Source organism: Ceratotherium simum, chromosome 5 (genome assembly GCF_057802395.1).
Source record: "Ceratotherium simum simum isolate JZ-2026a chromosome 5, ASM5780239v1, whole genome shotgun sequence".
In the NCBI taxonomy this organism is placed as follows: Eukaryota; Metazoa; Chordata; class Mammalia; order Perissodactyla; family Rhinocerotidae; genus Ceratotherium; species Ceratotherium simum.
In genome coordinates this window covers 87,310,693-87,333,456 of record NC_141904.1, presented here as the reverse complement: position 1 = coordinate 87,333,456, position 22,764 = coordinate 87,310,693, and the positions used below count along the sequence as shown (strand labels likewise).

The window sequence follows — 22,764 nt, the reverse complement described above, 5'->3', positions numbered from 1 at the left end:
CAAAGCTAATACTGTATCCCATGTGACGTTGCTTTTGTGACTTTGTGGGGCGAGGGATGACAGATGAGACTTGAGAAATGCAGATGTGCTGATTCCCATTTGATGCCTCTTGCCTGTGAAAAGTGTATACCTCACCTGATTAATTCCCTTTGGCACTGTTTTCTCCTTGTCAGCTCACTGCATTTGACAGAACGAATACTGAGTCTGCTAAGATCCGAGGTAACTCTAGAACTTTACTCACATTCATTCTGTTTATCTTTCTCCCTGACCAAATCTCTTTTTTAAATGACTTGCTTTTTTGTTTGGTTTTTGTTTTGTTCTTCCCAAAGCAATAGAAAAGTCCGTGGTGCCTTGGGTCAATGACCAGGATGTCCCTTTCTGTCCAGACTGTGGGAATAAGTTCAACATCCGTAACCGCCGCCACCACTGCCGTCTCTGTGGGTCTATTATGTGCAAGAAGTGTATGGAGCTCATTAGTCTTCCCTTGGCAAGTAGGTAATGTGGAGGCAGGGCCCTGGACCCTGATCTCCTCTTGAGATTAGCTTGTTTGCTAATCACCACTGGGTGATTTTTTGAACCTTTTAGTTTAAATTAATGGCCTGTGGGATCTTCATTCATTCACTTGTTGATTCCATGAAGCCCACTACAGGCTAGGCACTGTGCTAGGCTCCAGGGATACAATGGTCTGTAACAGGGGTTGGCAAACTTTTTCCATAAAGGATTAGATAGTAAATATTTTATGCTTTGTGATTTGAATATGATCTCTGTGACATTTCTGCTTCTTTTTTTAAAAACAACCTTTTAAAAATGTAAAAACCATACTTAGCTTGAGGGCCATATAAAAACAGGCTGGACTTGGCTGGCAGGTCGTTGTTTGCCCACCTCTGCTCTATAAGGCAGTGTTCATCCTCCCAAGGGTTCCAGCAACTAATAGGGGATACAGTCTAGGAAACAAATGATTGCTTTATAAAGAGATATGTACAATGAGAGAAGTTGTGTCAGACACCCAGGAGAGCTGACCAAATCTTTGTCAGCTCTGCTTGGAAGTGGCAAGTGAGGCTTTGAGAGGAGACTGTAGGAAATGGTATTGAAAAATGAGCAGAAATGAGCAGTCCTTTGCTTTGAGATGAAAGTCACAGATGGCTCACTGTCATACAGAACAGACAGTAATGTCATAATGTGAAGAGGTACTGTGTGCTGTGGAGACTGGGCTAGAGGGAGAGCATGGATGCTCAGGGTTGAGAGGTGACGTTCAAGAAGAAACTTGAAAGATGACTAGGATTGCAGAGATAGGGCAGGAGGGCATCCTGGGTAGAGTGAAGAGCAGGAGCAAAGGCGTGGAATGTGGAAAGGCCCTAGGGAAGGTTAGTAGTTGAGCAAATAGACCAGTTGGGGGAGTGTGGAGGACATGTTTGTGAATTATGGGAATGAGGCTACAGAGTAGGTGGAACCAGATGGTCCGGAACTTTGAATCTCAGCTGGTTAAAAGTTGCTAAAGATGATCTCATGGGCTTTTGGCCAATTCTGGGATATTTGGGTTGGTTTTGCAACCCTGGAGAGTTCTGCTCACTCTACACATACTGTTCGCTACAGGGCATCTGGACAACATGGAGCAGAAGCAGATGCTTCCTCTGTCTAGCTCTGACATCACTGGGCACTCATCACCCTGATGCTTTGCCTTTCCCTTTCTCCCCGAGACGGACTCTCTCTCTCACTTGGGACTTCAGAAGCTATGTTTTTGGGACACTGTTCACTTTTCTTCTCTTGGACTAATTAATCAAGATTTACTGGACAGCTGCTAGGGGGTGGCCCTGTTGGATATGTAGGGGTGCAAGTATACATAAGACACAGCTTCTACCCTTGAAGAGTCACAGATTCCTAGGGCAGCTCTGGGGTGTACATAGAACTGTTATACAGGGAGAAAAGTGGAAAGTGCTCTAAGAGGGGCAGTGCAGTAGGAACTGATCGGAAGGGCAGATCACGGAATAGGGGAGGGCTCCCTAGAGGACGTGCCATTTGAGCTGAGCTTTGGAAGGGGTAGCAGTCAGGTGTTTGGGTGTGGGGGAAGGCTGTCTGGACAGACCAGGGAGAACGTGGATTGTATCTGAGGCACAGCAAGTGGAGGAGGGGTGTAGGTGGTAAGGCCAGGTTAGTGGTGGGCCTCAGAGCCTCAAAGACAGACCATCCTAGGCTGTCTGGCTCTTTCCTGGCTGGTGGTGGTAGTCCATCCCATTGCAGAGCCTGACCACAGGAAGGCAGAGGTGTGGATGCTTCTTGCTCATAGGCAGAGCCTGCTTTTACCCCCATCAGCACCTGCTCTTACCCCCCATCAGCTCTTACTCCCCTGCTGTCATAGGTGGTGGGTGATTGGAGGCTGTGGGCTCGCTGCTGCCTGTCTTATGTTGTGTTTTACAGACAAGCTCACCAGTGCCAGCAAGGATTCCTTGAGCACCCACACCAGCCCCAGCCAGTCACCCAACAGCGTTCATGGCTCCCGCCGGGGCAGCATCAGCAGCATGAGCAGTGTGAGCTCCGTCCTGGACGAGAAGGATGACGACCGGATCCGCTGCTGTACACACTGCAAGGACACGTTGCTCAAGAGAGAGCAGCAGATCGACGAGAAGGAACACACCCCTGACATTGTGAAGCTCTACGAGGTGACTCCTTATGTATAGTCTTGGGTCTGATTTGTGAGGAAGATTTGGCTGTTCATTACATGCCTGCACATTTTGGAGAATGCTTTGGGAAGTTGTTTGTTTGAATCATTTTTAGTTTCTGCTAAAGGGCCATAGTATGATTTCCTAGCCAGGGCCCTGTGTGAGTCACAGAGTCATCCTGGGCGTGTTGCAACAAACTTGTTTCTTCACCCTTCCTTGCCCACTTGAAAGCAGGAGGTTGGAGGCTTTGGTGGCCCAGGGGCAAGAGGAGGAAGGATGCTTGCCATGCAGTGTGAACAGGTTCTGTGGGAGAGGGCAGAAGCCAGAGCTGCTAGTGAACAGTGGGCCAGAAGAGTCCTGGGAAACTCATTTGGGAGTTTCAGGCTTTACAAGTTTGAGAAACTGCCCACAGTCTTAGAGCTTCCCCTTTTAAGTCCATTCAAATGCCTCAGCTCTCGTTACCACCAGTGACCCCAGAACATCTTTAGTAGACATACAGTTTGAGAGGAACGTAGTACAGTGCAAGAACGTGGGATTTGGAGTCAGACTGGGAGTGAGACTGCCTGGGCTCCTGCAAGCTGAGAAGGATTAGCCAGGTTGGGGTGGGGCAGGGAGGCGGTAGGAGATGGGGAGGAGGAGATCAGCCCGGGCAGAGGACACAGTTCATGCAACACTCTGAACAGAGGAAGAGTGTATTTTTGTCTGATCACTGAATGGTCACTGTTAGCAGTTCTGTAGGTCATAATGGGTGTGTTTCTGGAATCACCATTAAAATACTCAGGCTACTAGAAATGGTGTTAATTATACCATGTGCGGAGCTGCACATGTAGCCATTATTCATCCTTTATGTGGAGTCCATGACCTGATAACTGGTTTTTGTAAAGAGCCACTGTGTTTTTCCTTCCTTTTTTGAAGTAAGCACTGGCAACGCCTTGTGCTGGTGTCTTGTATCATCTGGCAGAGAAAGAATGTAGCAGCTAATTCCTTTTCTCTGCCTTGGTAAAATCATTGGCTTGTGTCCTGAAAGGCCTTGCTCCTCTCAGAAACATCCAGTCAGAAGTTCCACTCTCATTTTCTTTTTTTCCTGTACCATGTTCTGCTTGTAAAGTAGGTCTGTAAATCAGGAAATTGATAACAGTAAAAAAACAAAACAAAACACCACGCTCTGCATTTTTTCATTTTAGAAAACTGCACATTTTAAATATGTCTCTGTTGATGTGGCATAACTTCTGGGTAGGCTTTTCTTCATCTTGAGAGAACCACTCACCTCTTCTTTTTTATACTTAGAAATTACGACTTTGCATGGAGAAAGTTGACCAAAAAGCTCCTGAATACATCAGGATGGCAGCATCATTAAAGTAAGCTCTTCCTTTCTGTTTTTCTAATTCAGTGGTGACTGTTGTCTGGCATTTTAGGTCAGTTCTTTAGTAGCTGAAAATGAAATCTTAACTATGGCCATGCTTTTTCTTCTATGACCGACTGTATCTGGAGGCGAGCAAGGGCAGTGTGCCTCATAGTCATGCCTGGGTAGATGCTGCTTCAGGGTGGCATTGAGGTATCAGGGCTTAGAGCAGGGCTGGCAAACTTCAGCCCGTGGGCCAAATATAGGCTGCCATCTGTTTCTTTTTTTAAATTAACATGTAATTCACACACCATAAAATTCACCCTTTTAAAGTGGTTTTTGATATATTCACAACGTGGTACAACCATCGCCACTGTCTTAATTCTAAAACATTTTCATCATTCTAATAAAAAACTTCATACCCATTAGCAGTCACTGCTCATTCCCCCTCTCCTTAGCAACCACTAGTCTACTTTCTGTTGATGGATTTGCCTATTTTGGACATTTTGTATAAATGGAATCATAAATGATCTTTTGTGTCTGGCTTCTTTCACATAATGTAGTGTTTCCAAGATTCATCCATGTTGTAGCATGTATCCTTCTGAATGAATGCATTGTATGGATAGACCACGTTTTGTTTATCCATTAGTCTGTTGATAAACGTTTGGGTTTTCTACTTTTGGCTATTATAAACAATGCTTCTGTGAATATTCATGTACAAGTTGTTTTGTGGACATTTATTTTTATTTCTCTTGGGTGTAGACCTAGAACTGGGGTTCCTGGGTCATATGATAACTCTATGTTTAACTTTTTGAGGAATTGACAGACTGTTTTTCAAAATGACTGTACCACTTTACATTCCCACCAGCAATGTATGAAGGTTTCAATTTCTTCACATCCTCACTAACACTTATTATTGCTGCTTGTTTTTATACATAAAATTTTATTGGAGCACAGCCATGCCCATTTGTTTGGTTACTGTCTGTAGCTCCTTTTGCACTACAGTGGCAGAGTTGAATAGTTGGCAACAGAGACTATCTGGCCTGCAAAGCTGAAAATATTTATTGTCTGGCCCTTTACAGAAAAAAATTTGCTTACCCTTTCTTAAGAGCATTGCTCCTTCTGAAGGTAAGGTTAGTGATGTGAGCTAGAATTTGAGGTACTACTACTAGAATCAGATCCCAGCAGTCTTTTCCCAACCTGCAGAAAAAAATTAATTATGGTATCCAGTATTCTCAATTTGAGGATCGTCTGTGTTTGTCTTAGGCCTGTGTTGCCCACCTGCTACCTTTATAGTGATGCATGTAGAATTAGATGTGCCTTGTTTAGAACAACCCTATATTTTTATTTGGACATTTACTGTGGCAGTATTTTATAGTGGTACCAAAAAACAAAGGGTGTAAGCTTGGCTTTTCCTTCACGATTTCCATTGTAAGTCTTATATGCAAAGAAAATGAGCTTGCTTGTTTGTGCAGTCCTTAAGGAGTCTCCTGACTTTTGAGCCTGTAAATGTCTGACTTAGAAAATATGAATGGTGAACCCCAGTTGGTTTGTGGCAAAACACCCGTTCCCCTGCATCTCTCCCTGCCTCTACTGTTGCTTTGGGCCTCTTCTTCCATTCCCTGTTCCTTCCTCCAGTGTTTCCCAGACAACAGGGAAAAAGAGAAAAAGAGGTGGAAAGGGAATAGAAAAGAGGTGTGGAAGCCATTACAGACCCTGCTCCATCTCCCCCAGTTCTAACAGCTAGATGTCTGCAGCCCCTGGCGGCAGACAAAGGAAGAGGAGGAAACCCTGTTTCTCAATCCCTCTCAGCCACCACTGCCCTAGGGCCCCTCCTGCCTTATATTTGCACCTCCTAGACCCCAGTCTAGCCTTAGTCTATTCCTTAGCCTAAAGCACTGGTTCTGAAGAACAACAGGAAAAGACACATTTTCTTCTACCTGCAGTTCACTGAGCAATAATTTCAATCAGTGGAACATATTGCCCTCTCTGTGAGTAAGTTGGAAGAAGCACCCCAGGTGATTCCGATATATACCTCCCCAAAATGAGGAGTCCTTGGCTTGGAGCACGTACCTGTCTCATGCTCCTTTCCTCCCTGGAACTTACTGGAATCAGCACTCCCTCCTCCCACCCCTGCCCATTGGTTTGAAATTAGAGCAGGACTGCCTTCTACCTGGACACCAGCAAGGAGAGCTGTGTTCTTGGCAATTTGAGTTGACACTCCACGTTTTCCTCATGACATTGTTACCCAAGCGGCTCCTGTCCCTGAGTCCTGTTGTTTTTTTGCTTTGTGCCTCAGACACAATTGTGGGTTAATGGACTTCCCTAGCCAGCTGGGGAGCTATTATTGCTGAGCACATTTCCAGATGTCTAACTCCTGCTCCTTCAAAGACCAGTTCTAAAGGGCTCTAAGCACATTTCACTCCCTCACTCATTCATTTAACGGATATTTGTCAAGCACTAGTTACATGCCAAGCACTATTCTAGGTGCTGGGGCTGTAGTAATGTACAGTGAAGACAGTGTCTGCCTCTCAGGGGGCTTCAATTTCATGGGAGCACAGACCATAACCAAGTGAACAAATAATGAACAAGATAACTCCAGATGTGATAGATGCTCTGAGGGAAATACAATTGGTTGACATGATTGAGACCAGGAGAAGTGATTTCAGATTTGGGCTAACCTTGTTGTTTCCCACATGACTTGGAGATACCAAGACAAGGCCCAAATCTCCATTCTAGTCCAATGTTCTTTTTGCAAACTGTGCAGTGAGAGATAATGAAACAACCTTACTGAATCCTTAGATTACAGCTGACACCAATATTTTTCCAGCTAGAACTGTTTTATAGATGGCAAAATAGGTGAACACAGCAATCCTTTCTGCTTATTTAACTTAAATTGCTGCTCCCTCAGAAAGGGAGTTGAGTGGCCATTGCTGAGGCTGGATTAATAGCTGTGAGATCTTCAGAAATGTTTCTTTTTTTTTTTTTTTTTTTAAAGATTTTATTTATTTATTTTTCCCCCCAAAGCCCCAGCAGATAGTTGTATGTCATAGCTGCACAACCCTCCAGCTGCTATATGTGGGACGTGGCCTCAGCATGGCCGGAGAAGCGGTGCGTCGGTGTGCGCCCCGGATCCGAACCCGGGCCGCCAGCAGCGGAGCGCGCGCACTTAACCGCCAAGCCACGGGGCCGGCCCAGAAATGTTTCTCTTCTCAGTGAACGTTGATTAAGTTTGGCCCACATGCAGTTACTGAGGATATAAAAATGAAAAGCCATAATCACTGCACTTGGAATTCAGCAGTCTGGTGGGGGTGACAGACTTGTAAATGAACAATTCTGAGATCACATAATAACTGCTGTTGTTTCCCTGAACCTGCAGTTAAGCCACCTCTGGCCTTCCCTGATGTCCGCTGCTCTACCCTGGGCAGAGTTACTCCCTCTCTCCTCTTTTTTTTTTTTTTTTTTTTTTAACAGATGTTTTAATAGTTTACAACATTGTGAAATTTTGGGTTGTACATTTTTGTTTGTCCATCACCATATATATATATGTATCCCTTCACACCTTGTGCCCACCCCCTATCCCCATTATGGGCCCCTGGTAACCACAATATAGTTTTCTCTGTCCATGTGTTAGTTTATATTCCACATATGAGTGAGATCATACAGTGTTTGTCTTTCTCTTTCTGCCTTATTTCACTTAACATAATACCCTCCAGGCCCATTCATGTTGTTGCAAATGGGACTATTTTGTGTTTTTTTTATGGCTGAGTAGTATTCTATTGTATATATATACCACATCTTCTTGATCATCAGTCGAGGGACACTTAGGTTGCTTCCACTTCTTGGCTCTAGTGAATAATGCTGCAATGAACATAGGGGTGCATAAGCCTCTTTGGATTGTTGATTTCAGGTTCGTTGGATAGATTCCCAGTAGTCGGATAGCTGGATCATAGGGCATCTCTATTTTTAATTCTTTGAGGAATCTCCATACCGTTTTCTGTAGAGGCTGAACCAGTTTGCATTCCCACCAGCTGTGTGTGAGGGTTCCTGTTTCTCCACATCCTCTCCAACACTTGTTGTTTTTTGTCTTGGTGATTATAGCCATTCTGACGGGTGTGAGGTGATATCTTAGTGTTGTTTTGATTTGCATTTCCCTGATGATTAGTGATGTTGAACATCTTTTCATATGCCTATTGGCCATCTGTATATCTTCTTTGGGGAAGTGTCTGTTCCTGTCCTCTGCCCATTTTTTGATCGGGTTGTTTGTTTTTTTGTTGTTCAGTTGTGTGAGTTCTTTATATATAATGGAGATTAACCCCTTGTCAGATATATGTTTTGCAAATATTTTTTCCCAGCTAGTGGGTTGTCTGTTCATCTTGATTCTGGTTTCATTTGTCTTGTAGAAGATCTTTAATCTGATAAAGTCCCACTTGCTTATTTTTTCTTTAGTTTCCCTAGTCTGGGTAGGCATGTCATCCGAAAAGATTCCTTTATGACCAATGTCAAATAGTGTGTTGCCTATATTTTCTTCTATGAGTTTTATAGTTTCAGGTCTCACCTTCAGGTCTTTGATCCATTTTGAGTTAATTTTTGTGTATGGTGAAAGAAGATGGTCTACTTTCATTCTTTTGCATGTGGCTGTCCAGTTTTCCCAGCTCCATTTATTGAAAAGACATTCCTCTCTCCACTGTATGTCCTGAGCTCCTTTGTCAAAGACTAGCTGCCCATAGATATGAGGTTTTATTTCTGGGCTTTCAATTCTGTTCCATTGATCTGTGTGTCTGTTTTTGTACCAGTACCATGCTGTTTTGATTACTATTGCGTTGTAGTATGTTTTGAAGTCAGGGATTGTGATGCCTCCTGCTTTGTTCTTTTTTCTTAGGATTGCTTTAGCTATGCGGGGTCTTTTGTTGCCCCATATGAATTTTAGTATTCTTTTTTCTATTTCTGTGAAGAATGTCATTGGGATTCTGATTGGGATTGCATTGAATCTGTAGATTGCTTTAGGTAATATAGACATTTTAACTATGTTTATTCTTCCAATCCATGTGCATGGGATGTCTTTCCATTCCTTTATGTCATCATCGATTTCTTTCAATAATGTCTCGTAGTTTTCATTGTATAGGTCTTTTACCTCTTTGGTAAGATTTATTCTTAGATATTTTATTCTTTTTGATGCCATTGTAAATGGTATTATGTTTTGAGCTCTCTTTCTGTTAGTTCGTTATTAGCATACAGAAATGCAACTGATTTTTGTAGATTCATTTTGTACCCTGCGACTTTGCTGTAGTTATTGATTATTTCTAATAGTTCTCCAATGGATTCTTTAGGGTTTTCTATATATAAAATCATGTCATCTGCAAATAGTGAGAGTTTCACTTCTTCGTTGCCTATTTGGATTCCTTTTATTCCATTTTCTTGCCTAATTGCTCTGGCCAAAACCTCCGGTACTATGTTGAATAAGAGTGGTGAGAGTGGGCAGCCCTGCCTCGTTCCTGTTTTCAGAGTAATGGCTTTCAGTCTTTCCCCATTGAGTATGATGTTGGCTGTGGGTTTGTCATAAATAGCCTTTATTATGCTGAGGTACTTTCCTTCTATACCCATTTTGTTGAGAGTTTTTATCATAAATGGATGTTGTATCTTGTCAAATGCCTTCTCTGCATCTATTGAGATAACCATGTGGTTTTTATTCTTTGCTTTGTTGATTGATTTGCGGATGTTGAACCATCCCGGCATCCCTGGTATAAATTCCACTTGATCATGGTGTATGATCTTTTTAATGTATTGCTGTATTCAGTTTGCCAATATTTTGTTGAGAAGTTTTGCATCTATGTTCATCAGCGATATTGGCCTGTAATTTTCCTTCTTTGTATTGTCTTTGTCTGGCTTTGGTATCAGGGTGATGTTGGCCTCCTAGAATGATTTAGGAAGTGTTCCATCGTCCTCTATTTTTTGGAATAGTTTGAGAAGGATGGGTATTAAATCTTCTTTGAATGTTTGGTAAAATTCACCGGAGAAGCCATCTGGTCCTAGACTTTTATTTTTTGGGAGGTTTTTGATTATACTATTTCAATCTCTTTACTTGTGATTGGTCTATTCAGAGTCTCCATTTCTTCTTGGTTCAGTTTTGGGAGGTTGTATGAGTCTAAGAATTTATCCATTTCTTCTAGATTGTCCAATTTGTTGGCATATAATTTCTCATAGTATTCTCTTATAATCCTTTGTATTTCCGTGGTATCCATTGTAATTTCTCCTCTTTCATTTCTAATTTTATTTACTTGAGCCTTTTCTCTTTTTTTCTTAGTAAGTCTGGCTAAAGGTTTGTCAATTTTGTTTTTATCTTCTCAAAGAACCAACTCTTGGTTTCATTAATCCTTTCTACTTTTTTGGTCTCAATTTCATTTATTTCTGCTCTGATTTTTATTATTTCTCTCCTTCTGCCGACTTTGGGCTTTGTTTGTTCTTCTTTTTCTAGTTCTGTTAGGTGTAATTTAAGGTTGCTTATTTGGGCTTTTTCTTGTTTGTTAAGGTGGGCTTGTATCGCTATGAGTTTCCCTCTCAGGACCGCTTTTGCTGCATCCCATATGATTTGGTATGGCATATTTTCATTTTCATTTGTTTCCAGATAGTTTTTGATTTCTTCTTTAATTTCATCAGTTATCCATTGGTTGTTCAGTAGCATGTTGTTTAATCTCCACAGTTTTGTCACTTTCCCAGTTTTTTTTTCATGGTTCATTTCCAGTTTCATAGCATTATGGTCTGAAAAGATGCTTGTTATGATTTCAGTCTTCTTAAATTTATTGAGGCTTGCTTTGTTTCCCAACATATGGTCTGTCCTTGAGAATGTTCCATGCGTGCTTGAGAAGAATGTGTAGTCAGCTGTTTTTGGATGGAGTGCTCCGTATATGTCTACTAGGTCCATCTCGTCCAGTTTTTCATTTAAGTCCACTATTTCTTTACTGACTTTTTGTCTGGATGATCTATCCATTGATGTAAGTGGGGTATTAAGATCCCCTACTATTACTGTGTTGTTGTTAATGTCTCCTTTTAGGTTTGTTAATGTTGCTTTATGTACTTTGGTGCTCCTATGTTGGGTGCATATATATTTATAAGTGATATGTCTTCTTGGTGGAGTGTCCCTTTTGTCATTATATATTTCCCTTCTTTGTCTCTCTTAGCCTGTTTTATCTTAAAGTCTATTTTGTCTGATATCAGTATGGCAACACCTGCTTTCTTTTGTTTGCCATTAGCTTGGAGTATTGTCTCCCATCCTTTCACTCTGAGCCTGTGCTTTTCTTTAGAGCTGAGATGTGTTTCCTGGAGGCAGCATATTGTTGGGTTTTGCTTTTTAATCCATCCTGCCACTCAGTATCTTTTGATTGGAGAGTTCAATCCATTTACATTTAGGGTAATTATTGATATATGAGGGCTTAATGTTGCTGTTTTGTCACTTATTTTCCAGTTCTTTTGCATTTCCTTTGATTCTTGTCCCATTTGTTTCGGACTGCCAATTCAGTTTGGTTGTTCTGTCTTATGACTCTTCTAGTTTTCTCTTTATTTATCATATGTGATTTTGTTTTGATTATTTGTTTAGTGGTTACCTTGAGGTTTGTATAAAAAATCTTGTGTATGAGATAGTCCATTATCTGATGGCTTCTTATTTGCTTATACTAAGTCAATTCAATCACTTTCTTCTTCCCCTTCTAAGTCGTTCTTATTATACCTTATTCTATCTTGTGTTGTGGGTGTGTGTTTACAGTGATGAGGTTATATTTATTTTTGGTGAATTCCTTCCTTTCATCTTTGATTTTGGTATTCAAGTGGTTGCTAACTTATTCCGGTAAAGATCTACTATTTTTCTGATTTTGTCTACCTATTTTTCTCCTTGCTCCAAGCTTTGTATTCCTTTTCTTCTCTTTTTTTCAGGCCTGAGGGCCTTCTTGAGTATTTCTTGTAGTGGGGATCTCGTGGCCATGAACCCCCTTAGCTTTTGTTTATCTGGGAAAGTTAATATTTCTCCATCACATTTGAAGGATATTTTTGCTGGCTAGAGTATTCTTGGCTGAAAGTTTTTGTCTTTCAGTATTTTGAATATATCATTCCAGTCTCTCCTAGCCTGTAAAGTTTCTGTTGAGAAATCCGCTGAGAGTCTGATGGGAGTTCCTTTGTACGTCATTTTTTGTTTTTGTCTTGCTGCCCTTAATATTGTTTCTTTGTCATTGACAAAGAACACTACATGTTGTGGAGTCGGCCTTTGCCTCTTGACGTATTTAGGGTACTTATTGGCTTCACTTACTGGTATTTCCTGCTCCTTCCCCAGATTTGGGAAATTCTCAGCTATTATTTCCTTGAATAGGCTCTTTGTTCCTCTTTCCCTCTCTTCTCCCTCAGGAATACCTATAATTCTTATGTTACATTTCCTAATAGAGTCAGATGTTTCTCGGAGACTTTCTTCATTTCTTTTTAGTCTTAGTTCTCTCTCCTCTTCCATCTGGAGCATATCTGTATTCCTATCCTCTAAAATGCTAATTCTTTCCTCCATATTGTCAGCTGTGTTCTTTAAAGATTCCAGATTCTCCTTTATCTCCTCCATTGTGTTCTTCATCTCCATCAGTACTGACTGGTTTTTCTTTATGATTTCAATGTCTTTTGTGAAGAAACTCCTAATCTCATTGAATTGTTTGTGTTATCTTGTATTTCGTTGAGTTTTTTTATGATAGCTATTTTGAAATCTTTGTCATTTAGGTTATGGATTTCTGTGTCTTCAGGGTTGGTTTCTGGGTGCTTGTCATTTTCCTTCTGGTCTGGTGATTTCATGTACCTTTGCATTGTGGTTCCTGTGTTTGCTTTGTTTTTCCTCATCCTGGAAATACCTGGTTGCAATTTCCACCCACCGACACTGTGTGGGGGTTAAGGGCTGTGTAATCTGAGCCCCCTGCGCTCTGCCCCAGCTGCTCGCTGTGATCGGCTGGCCACTTGGTCTGGTCTGGTCAGCTGAGCTGCAGTGTCTGGCTTGTGGGGGCGGAGGGGCTCTCTCTTTTGCCCGCTGGGTCCCTGGCATGGGGGGCTTCTCACTTGCCCCTCGTTATCCACTCTCCTGGGGTGCTCAGATGTTGATGGTATCCCTGGAGCAGTTCTGAGTCGTCTGTGTGGGAGTTTCCCGCTGGCTGAGAGAGCCCGAAGAGCTACGGTTTCCCCTCAGAGGGCTACCCCTCCCCCCTCTCTGGGAGCCTTGCGGACCGGGATCACTGATCTGATGGGGAGGGAGAGCAGTTCTCCTTACCTCTCACCACTTCCTCCGGGGACCCAGCACGTTCCACTCTCAGATGTGCGGCAGTGTGGATCTTTCCGATCTTCCTTTTTGCTGTCTAGGAGTCTGTTGTTGGTATGTGACTGTTCCTTTTGTTGTATCTTACCGGGGGAAGAGTTTATGGGAAAGCTCACTCTGCCATGACACTGACGTCACTCCTGAAAACCTCTTCTCCCTTTTTGATTTGGAGTCAAAGTGCTTTTCTCACATAGGGAGTGGTTGTTTATGAGACTCAGGAGTGTGGGGCAATTGATCTGATGCCATGTTGGAATTCGCTTGCCGTTGGGGATTCCTTGGTCTTTCCAGTTGTTCCTTTTCTCCATGGGTAGTATTTGAGTGAGAAAAGCCAAGTGCTTTTTGCTCTGCTGTGGTGTAACCAACTCATTTAGTAAGCCGCTTCATACATCTTACTATACATAGTGAGATTGTTTAGGGAAAGTAGGCCAAAGCAGATTCTGTTGCATTTATTTTGGCAATAAACTTAAGAGTGTGTCCTTAGAGGCCTAGGTGTGAACCTGTCCCTATGGTCTCTGCAAATTGAAAAGTGGCTTCCAGCTGATTAGCACTTATATTTTGAAAAGGAATGAGCACTGCATTATATACAAGAGTCTGAAATGCCACTTTGAGAGAACCAACTGTGTCTCCCTTTGTGAGGCCTTAAACCTTTAGAGTTCTTGTGTACTATAGTCTCCAGTCAGCACAATGAAACTTAGATCAGACATCTCTGTGATTTCTCCTTAGTGCCGGGGAGACAACCTACAGTCTGGAACATGCTAGTGACCTCCGAGTGGAAGTGCAGAAAGTATATGAGCTAATAGATGCTTTAAGGTAAGGTTTCTCAGGTGATGTCCTACCTGCTGCCTTGAGTGGAGGAGGTGCTGTTTTAATGAGGTTGTGGGCGGCTAGCAGACGTGAGCTTACCAAGAGTCCTGGTGACAGTGGGTATGTGTGAGGAGGAGGCTGAGGAAAGAGCCAGATCTGGCACTCAGCTCATCTCAGTAACTTCTGGTTAAGGATTTCTAATGTTCATTATTATTAAAGGAATAGGAACCGATTATTAACACCAGCTGTATGCCAGCCACTGGATATCTCCACATAGAGTAGCTCATTTATTCTACCAAAGTTACCCTGTGAGCTGGGGATTAACATCCCCATTTTATAGGTGAGAAAATGCACCATAGCTAGCAAAAGTGGTAGAGCCAAGATAGCAACCTAGATTCTTTCTTCAAGTCAACAGCTGCTTTTTAACCGTGGGCTGGCCATTGGGGTTAAATCAGCCCTCTGAGGTGTAGGAAGTACAGTGACTCAGAGAACTGAAATGAGGAATCCTAGTCCATCTGTATATGCAGGACTGGCTACATAATTTGCAGGGCCTGGTACAAAATGAAAATGCAAGTCCTTTGTTCAAAATTATTAAGAATTTTAAGATAGTAACAGCAGAATATTAGACCAAGCACAGGGCCCTTCTAAGCACCAGACCCTGTGTGGCTGCACAGGTCAATCATCCATGAAGCTGGCCCTCCATGTGTGGTTGGTCCCTCAATGGCTGAGTGTTTGTCATGCATTCTGTGCTGTGTTAGGGCCTTGGGTACAGCCAAAGGGTAAGAAACGGGCTTTGCCTTCAAGGACACTTCAGTGGAGTCTCTAACCTGTCTCCTCCACAAATCTTCCCGGCACGCAAGCCTGGCAGCTTGGAGACTTCTTAGCCTTGTTTCTGAGTCTGGCAGCTCCCGTTACAGTGATGTGTTTGTTCCAATTCAGTAAGAAGATCTTAACCTTAGGCTTGAACCAGGACCCTCCACCACATCCAAACACCTTGCGGCTGCAGAGGATGATCAGATACTCAGCTACACTTTTTGTGCAGGTAAAGCCATTGTGGGGTGGCATAAACATCACGCTTACTACCCTGCTCTTCTACTGCTTAGAAGGCAAACCGTGCCAATGGCTTATTTTCTATTTGTACATTTATTATTTTTTAAGATTATAAATGCATTGTGCCATATTTAGAGAAAAACCTGGATTTCAAAGAAAAGGAGAACTACTTTATTCCTGTGTCCCCAGTACAATCATGCATCATTCTGGTATATTTTCTTTTTTTTTCCATTTGCATTTGTAGTTATAATTAGTGCATATTTTCAAATTTATGTCTTCTCTTTTTATCACTGAATTTTATATCATAAGCACTTTTTTCCCCTTTCATTGGGCATTTGATAGATTCTCATTTTTTGCTGTTATGAGTACTGCCTGATAGACATACTTGTACATAGCATTTCTTCTTTGGGGATAAGCTCCTAAGGGACTATTCCTGGGCCATTGGTTGGGACTAAACAGCTGATTGTTCAAGGGCAGACTAACCTAGGTGGTTAGATCTGAGTTGTTTCTACCTCAGAAAGCCCCTTTTGAGAGTCGCAGTTAACCACCTTTGGGGCTCCCTGACAAAGAGATCTGATAGATAGAGTCCTACTGGGTTAGTTTCCCAACACCATATTGCAGAGAATTAGGCTCTTTCTCCTTTTGGTTAGTGACTATTCCACAGTCATTTGGCAAGGTCTACTGTGTACCAGGCAGTGTTCTAGGTGCTGGATGTACTGCTATGAGCAAAAAGACAAACATTCCTGTTCTAATAAAGCTTATATTCTAAAGGGGCATAGACAGGAAAAACCAAAATACATATCTTATAAGATGGTGAAACATGCTGTGGAGAAATGTAAAGCAGAGAAAAGGGGGGTTCAGATGGAGGCTCACCAATTTAGATAGAGTGGGCAGGGAAAGGCCTCGTTGAGAAGGTGAATAACTAGGATATCTGGTGTTGATCATTCATAAGTAAAAGGCAGCCCATTTGGAACTTGACTCTCTGGCCCGATTTAAGGGTTAGGTTCTTCCCTATTACTGTTTTTTGTTTGTTTGTTTGTTTGTTTTTTTGTTTTTTTTTTTTAAAGATTTTATTTATTTTATTTTTTCCCCCCAAAGCCCCAGTAGATAGTTGTATGTCATAGCTGCACATCCTTCTAGTTGCTGCATGTGGGACTCGGCCTCAGGATGGACGGAGAAGTGGTGCCTCGATGCACACCCGGGATCCGAACCCGGGCCACCAGCATTGCAGCGCGCGCCCTTAACCACCAAGCCACAGGGCCGGCCCCTTATTACTGTTAATTAATGTGACTGCCCGAGGGTGGAGTGGCTTAGCTTAAGCGGACTCTCACCATAGGGCTTTTAAGGTTCATGTTTTTCCTGGAAGAGTTTAAGTGTGAAATTGTCTGTGACTTCCTACAGGAAAAGTTGCTTGGTTTGATGTCACTGCCAACCAAAGAACAGTTTGAAGAACTGAAAAAGAAGAGGAAGCAGGAGATGGAGAGGAAGAGGATCCTAGAGAGACAGGTGAGTGAAGCACAGGGATGCTGGTGGCTGGCTTCTTCCTTGTGGCTCTCTTGAGCACAGGGGCCTCCACAGGCTCATAAGAGGTCCAGTGAGGTTGTAGGAAATCAGAACCTTTCAGGCTCTCTGATTTGCATTTTTCTTCTGTTTTGGCTTCACTCTCATCTGTCAACATCAGGACAATTGTTTGTTTTTCTCCCCAGGTCCAATTTTTCTTTCAGAGGTTCTGCTGATTTTCTCCTGTCCAGTCTAGTACAAGTTGCAAAGGACCCAGACTCTAGGGAGTTCTTTGTAGAACACTTTGGAATATGCAATATTAAACAGAAAATAATGTGTATTTAATAGTGTGAGATTCTAGTGAAGATGACTGGTAATAGACCTCAGAGGTATAAGACAAGTATACAGTCAGTGAATCTAAGATTGAGAAAATCTTATCCCTTAACTTATTATTATTAATTAATTAATGAATTTGCTGAGAAAGATTCGCCCTGAGCTAACATCTATTGCCAATCTTCCTCTCCTTTTTTTTCCTCCCAAAGCCCCAGTACATGGTTGTATATTCTAGTTGTAGGTCCTTCTAGTTCTTCTGTGTGAGCCGCTGCCACAGCATGGCTACTGACAGACGAGTGGTCAGTACCTGGGAATCGAATCAGGGCTGCCAAAGTGGAGGGCTCAGAACTTTAACCACTAGGCTATCAGGGCTGGCTTGTCATTTTATTTTTGAAAATCAGAGTTGTTCCTTCTCTCCTCTTGGAAAAAAAAAATGCACAACTTGATTTTATTTATTTATTTATTTATTTTTTTGTGAGGAAGATCAGCCCTGTGCTAACATCTGCCAATCCTCCTCTTTTTTTGCTGAGGAAGACTGGCCTTGGGCTAACATCCGTGCCTCATCTTCTTCCACTTTATATGGGATGCCGCCACAGCATGGCTTGCCAAGCGGCGCATTGGTGCGTGCCCGGGATCCGAACCGGTGAACCCCGGGCCGCCACAGTGGGACGCGCCCACTTAACCGCTTGCACCACCAGGCTGGCCCCCTATAACTTGATTTTAGCAGTTGGCTGTCTTAGTCCTGAGGTGGGCAATTGGAGCCTCACCGGCACAGGGAGAGCAGGACCACAGAGGGCAGCTGATGAAGTGGCCACTGTTGGCCTGGTGACTTTGTTTCTCCTCTTTGGCTTTGGTGTCTCCCCAGGCTGCCCTGGAAGCCCAGCGAAGGCTTGAGGAAAGGCGGAGTGACCTGGCATCTCGTGCAGCCAATGGGGAGGTAGTGTCCCTTCGAGGGGGCCCTGCCCCCTTGAGAAAGGCTGAGGGCTGGCTCCCGCTGTCAGGAAGTCAGGGGCAGGGTGAAGACTCAGACCCCCTCCTCCAGCAGATCCACAACATCACATCATTTATCAGGCAGGCCAAGGCTGCGGGCCGGACAGATGAAGTGCGCACACTGCAGGAGAACCTGCGGCAATTGCAAGATGAGTATGACCAGCAGCAGACAGAGAAGGCCATCGAGATGTCCCGGAAGCAGGCTGAGGAGGAGGATCTGCAGCGAGAACAGCTGCAGATGCTCCGTGAACGTGAGTGGGAACGAGAAAGGGAGCAGTTCCAGGCGGCATCCCTGCACACACGGACTCGGTCCCTGGACTTCCGAGAAATCAGATCTTTTCATCTGGAGCCCGGCAGAGAGCCTCGCACCCACTTTGCTCATGTTTTGGATCTAGGCTCTTCCCCAGCTCAGAGTAGTGCAGCTCCCAAGTCCCCTTCACCCAGCTCAGCTCTTGAGCCCATCAGCGTGTGGTCTGGGCCCCAAGCCCTTGGCCAGGAATTCTTCCCCCAGAGCACCATGTCACAGCAAAATGAGGTGCCCTCCCTAAATCTCTTTGATGAGGAAGACCTCTCCAGCCCCACAGCAGAGGGCACTACCAGCCCTCTTGCTGCAGAGCCTTCCTTTGGCCCTTCAGCCCACATCCTCAAAGAGTACAATCCTTTTGAGGAAGAGGAGGCAGTGGGCAATCCCTTCACTAACCCAGATAGCCCAGCACCCAACCCCTTCGAAGAGGAAGATGAGCATCCCCACCAGAGGCCCTCAAGCCCTCCTGTTCCTGGCAACCCCTTCGAGGAAGCCACCTGTACCAACCCCTTCGAGATGGACAGTGACAGTGGGCCGGAGAGCGAGGAGCCCATAGAGGAGGAGCTCCTCCTCCAGCAGATCGATAACATCAAGGCGTACATCTTTGATGCCAAGCAGTGCGGCCGCCTGGATGAGGTGGAGGTGCTGACAGAGAACCTAAGGGAGCTGAAGCGCACCCTGGCCAAACAGAAGGGGGGCACTGACTGACCAGGGGGTGGGCAGGGCACCTTTGGGCCCAGGGCCTGGCAGGAGGCAGTGGAGCAGAAGAGAGGGTTGGTGGGATTGATGGGGAAGGAGGAAGGATGAGAATCAAGATGCACACAGGTTAGGTGAGGGAATCTGCTATTCTGTGCTGTGCAATTGGGGGTTTTTCCACTACAGTTGAATAATAAAATGGGAAGTAGAACAGGAAGAATCAGCATTCATTTGCTGTTTTTCCTGTATTTTTTTTTTGTAATTGGATTTTCCCTTTAGAAGGGACTTTAAATTTCACTACCAAGATATAACTAAATGCTGTTCTTTTGGACCCAGGGCAGAAGTGGCTGCCATGCACCTTGTGGGTCCATTTGCTCCTGCATAGTCTTTGGTCATTTTGCAGTATTGTAGGGCAGCTGTATGCAGGGCCCTTCCTTTAGCCAGGACAGACGAGATGGATTCCTTTAAACTTTGCTCTGCTCTGGCAGAAGTCTGTCCCCATTAGGCTATGGGTTCCTTTCACCTGGGACTTGCTCTGCCCTGCTGGGCACATCCCTCCTGTGCAATGGAACGGGGAGGTATTGCTATGAAGGCAGTAGTTTAGACCCAGGAGAGCCCAGTACCTCTTTTTTTTAAGAGTGGGTGACAGGGATGAGGTTTCGCCAGGGTCTGTTGCCCTCTCAGTTTAAGTTCTTGTTTATCTCTTTCAGGAAGTTAAACTCCCAGTGCAGGGGTATCTCTGAGTCTGATCATGAGGTTTTTAGAAAATAGGAGTGGTTAACTTTTTGGTTGATAGAGGTTAGGTATTATTTGGGAGAAGAGTCTCTACACAAATGTTGCTCTTTGGAACTGAATGACTGCTGGAACAATTGTCTGTCCCCAGAGAAACCTCCCTCTAGAGTTTTGGAAAATTACTCTAACCTGAGCTTTTTCAAAGGGCCCAGTTTATAATTTAGGAATTGGTGATCAGGAACCTTTTATGGAACATTGTCAGAGTGGACGCTTCCCTGAGTCAGAAGATAAAATAATTGCCAAGGCCAGTTGATCAGCCTTCTTCCTTTTTGGTTCATCCTGTCAGGACAGGGGCACTGGTGAGATATTTTCTTACCAAGGTTTAGTGTTAAGAAACTGAAATGTTTGAAGAGGCACAACCCAGGATTATTCTGATAGCACTGCAGTACTTGAACTCTTCCCCAATTAAGGGCAAAAAGGGAAATTGTTAATTTAGCTCTGGTGCTTTGGTTTACAGGAACATAACCCTTAACTGATGTCTGACATGATACCCAAGTGTGCTCAGCTTTGGATAGAGTTCCTGCAATTATGCTTGTTAATTAATGAACAATAACTGGCCACTAGTCACTTTATACCCCTTAACTAACTCTGGGTCATACTCACATTGGTTCCTGGTGTGAGAGCCAAAATTCATTGTGTTCCGTTCTGGGAAGATGCATCTTGATCTTGGGAATGTCTGAAAAACATTGTGTTGTAAAAATAATCTATATTTGTGTTGACACTATTCACATTTCTTTATCACCCGCTGGATCTTTGGGCTGAATGAAAAGGGCCTGTATAGGGGCGTGAGAATGGGGAGTGGGTGGAGGGTATATGGAAGACCCTTTACATTTGGGTTCTGTTCACAAAGGAATGTGAGTGGGCTACTAACGTCAGCCAGTTACTAACCTTGCTGATTGTCTTGGGGGGTTTTTGGAAGTTGGCACCCCAGCATCTAAAATGTTGCCTGGTACAGGTGTCTTTTCTCCCTTGAGGTCCATGCCCTTCATGCTGTTATTCTGGAGGGTTTCATGGATGGTGCATGCTCCTACCTGCTCAGTCTGTCATTTCTCTCTGACTGAAGAGGAGGAAGCTCTCTGCACCAAAAAGCAGATAGTTCCAGAAGCTAAATGCTGCTTTCCATCATAATTACTTTTCTTATGAGAATATATCTCTTTTAATTAGCTAGTGGTTTCAATTAAGACTAGTTTACTAAACATACCCTTTCCCTGATATCAACCACAGGTAGCAATCTGAAGGAACTAAGAGCATTGAGAACCACACATATAAGAAACATTTTTTAAAACTAAAAAAAAAATCACTGAATATACTAAACCAAACTAAAACCCTTTGATGTGATTGAATTATTCCATGGCTATAGTCTCCTATAATCATAGACATGACAGGAGTTAGAATTCTCTACCCTTCAGCGGTACCATTTCCCAGAATTCACACAGGCACAAAGTTGGATTTACAGAGATGGGTTAACATCAGGGAAAAGATGGCCTATGAACTGCAACCACAACTTCAAGTTCTTACCTCATGTGAATATTTCACCCTGCCTGCAGTCCTTCAAGGCAAACAACTCTATCTCCTCAGAAAATGGGCATGTTCTTGCTACCGTGTTGGCTGATCTCCCTAGCTGTAGATCATATATGGAAGAGACTTTGGGGATTCAGGCATCAAATGAAGTCGGCTTTTCCCTTTTATGCCTTGTTTGTATTTTTCCCTGTTTAATACACTAGGACACTTACTCGTTATACTTGCAGCTCAGTGTGTCTTTGCTGTTCAGATACTAAAATGTACCTGAGTCATCATGAGCCATGTGGTAGGTTGAACATTGGCATAGTTAGGTGAGGGGCCTCGAAGTGAGAAGCTGGTCTCTTTACCAGGTCACAGACTGTGGTAGCAGGTTGTGCTGGTCATCTGACAATGATGGACAGTTTGAGGGTCACTGATTTGCATGCACTACTCTGGGGCCTTGTATTGGAACCTTTTTAAAAAAATAAAATAACAGATGTTAGTGGTTGGGTGTGTGTGTGTGTATGTGCATGCATGTTGCAAGTGAGAATCACCAGATAACATCCCTCCCCTTCTTTCTTAATGACCATCTGAGTATCAGAAGAAGCTATCTGAGTATCAGAAGAAGCTCTAGCTCCTGTGTTTACCTGTCTGGTTAAGGCCTTCAAGACAGAATCAAGGTCACTGGGCTCTTAACAGGATAAATGTGGGTTCCTGTTCTGTTCTTATCCCCAGTTATTCCTGCAGTCTCGATTAAATGAACCATTTTACACAAACATAGTGTAAAGCCCTTTACAATCCTGTCACGCCCATTTCACACTGGAAGAAACTGAGGCCCAGAGAGGATGAGGAACCTTATGGCTGCCCTTAGTGCCAGGCACTGTGCTGCATTTTCACACATTCCTCATGTAGCTCTACCAGCAGACCTGTAAGGTGTAGTTACTTAGGTATTCATCTGAGACTTGAAGAAACAGAATAAGAGAGGTTAGCCTGGCTGGGGTCACACAGCCAGTGGGTGGTGGAATGAGGGTTTAAAGCCCAGTCTGCCTGACTCACTTTGCCCTAAGTAGCAAGGAGGTTTGATCTGGGTCAGGCACAGTGGGAATGCTCAAGCATTATGTCTGGCCCAGAGGTGGCAGGAATGGACAGTGGGGGAAGAGGCTGGGAGCTGCTTAGTGAGTATCTGATATTGACATCACTTGGGCCTTTGAAACTGAGACTTCTCCAGGACCTATGTAGATTAGTAAACCAGGAGGAGATAGTACTATTTAGTGCTCAGCATGGACCAGACAGAATGCCAAGTATTATATATACATGGATTACCTCATTTAATCCTTCCAACAACCCCAGTTTACAGATGAAAAAATGCATGTGGTGTGAGGTTAAGCAGGCTTAGGGTTACACCACTGGGATTCCAGCCCAGATCTGTCTGACTCCAAAACCCACGCTGCCTTGGCCTGCTTCGTAT

The 22,764-nt window shown here is 43.6% G+C and overlaps 1 protein-coding gene across 1 annotated transcript in view; it reads left to right on the top strand.

The window, feature by feature from the left end:
• RBSN (rabenosyn, RAB effector) overlaps positions 1–21,798 on the top strand; it is a 32,853-nt gene extending 11,055 nt beyond the window's left edge. Inside the window, exons 5-12 of the mRNA XM_004442427.3 lie at positions 174–219; positions 330–491; positions 2,416–2,657; positions 3,945–4,015; positions 14,051–14,137; positions 15,071–15,173; positions 16,583–16,687; positions 17,880–21,798. Of these exons, the coding sequence (XP_004442484.1) occupies positions 174–219; positions 330–491; positions 2,416–2,657; positions 3,945–4,015; positions 14,051–14,137; positions 15,071–15,173; positions 16,583–16,687; positions 17,880–19,016 (1,953 nt within the window). The 3' untranslated portion in view covers positions 19,017–21,798. The remainder of the gene's footprint in view (positions 1–173; positions 220–329; positions 492–2,415; positions 2,658–3,944; positions 4,016–14,050; positions 14,138–15,070; positions 15,174–16,582; positions 16,688–17,879) is intronic.
• The last annotated feature ends 966 nt before the right edge of the window (positions 21,799–22,764 follow it).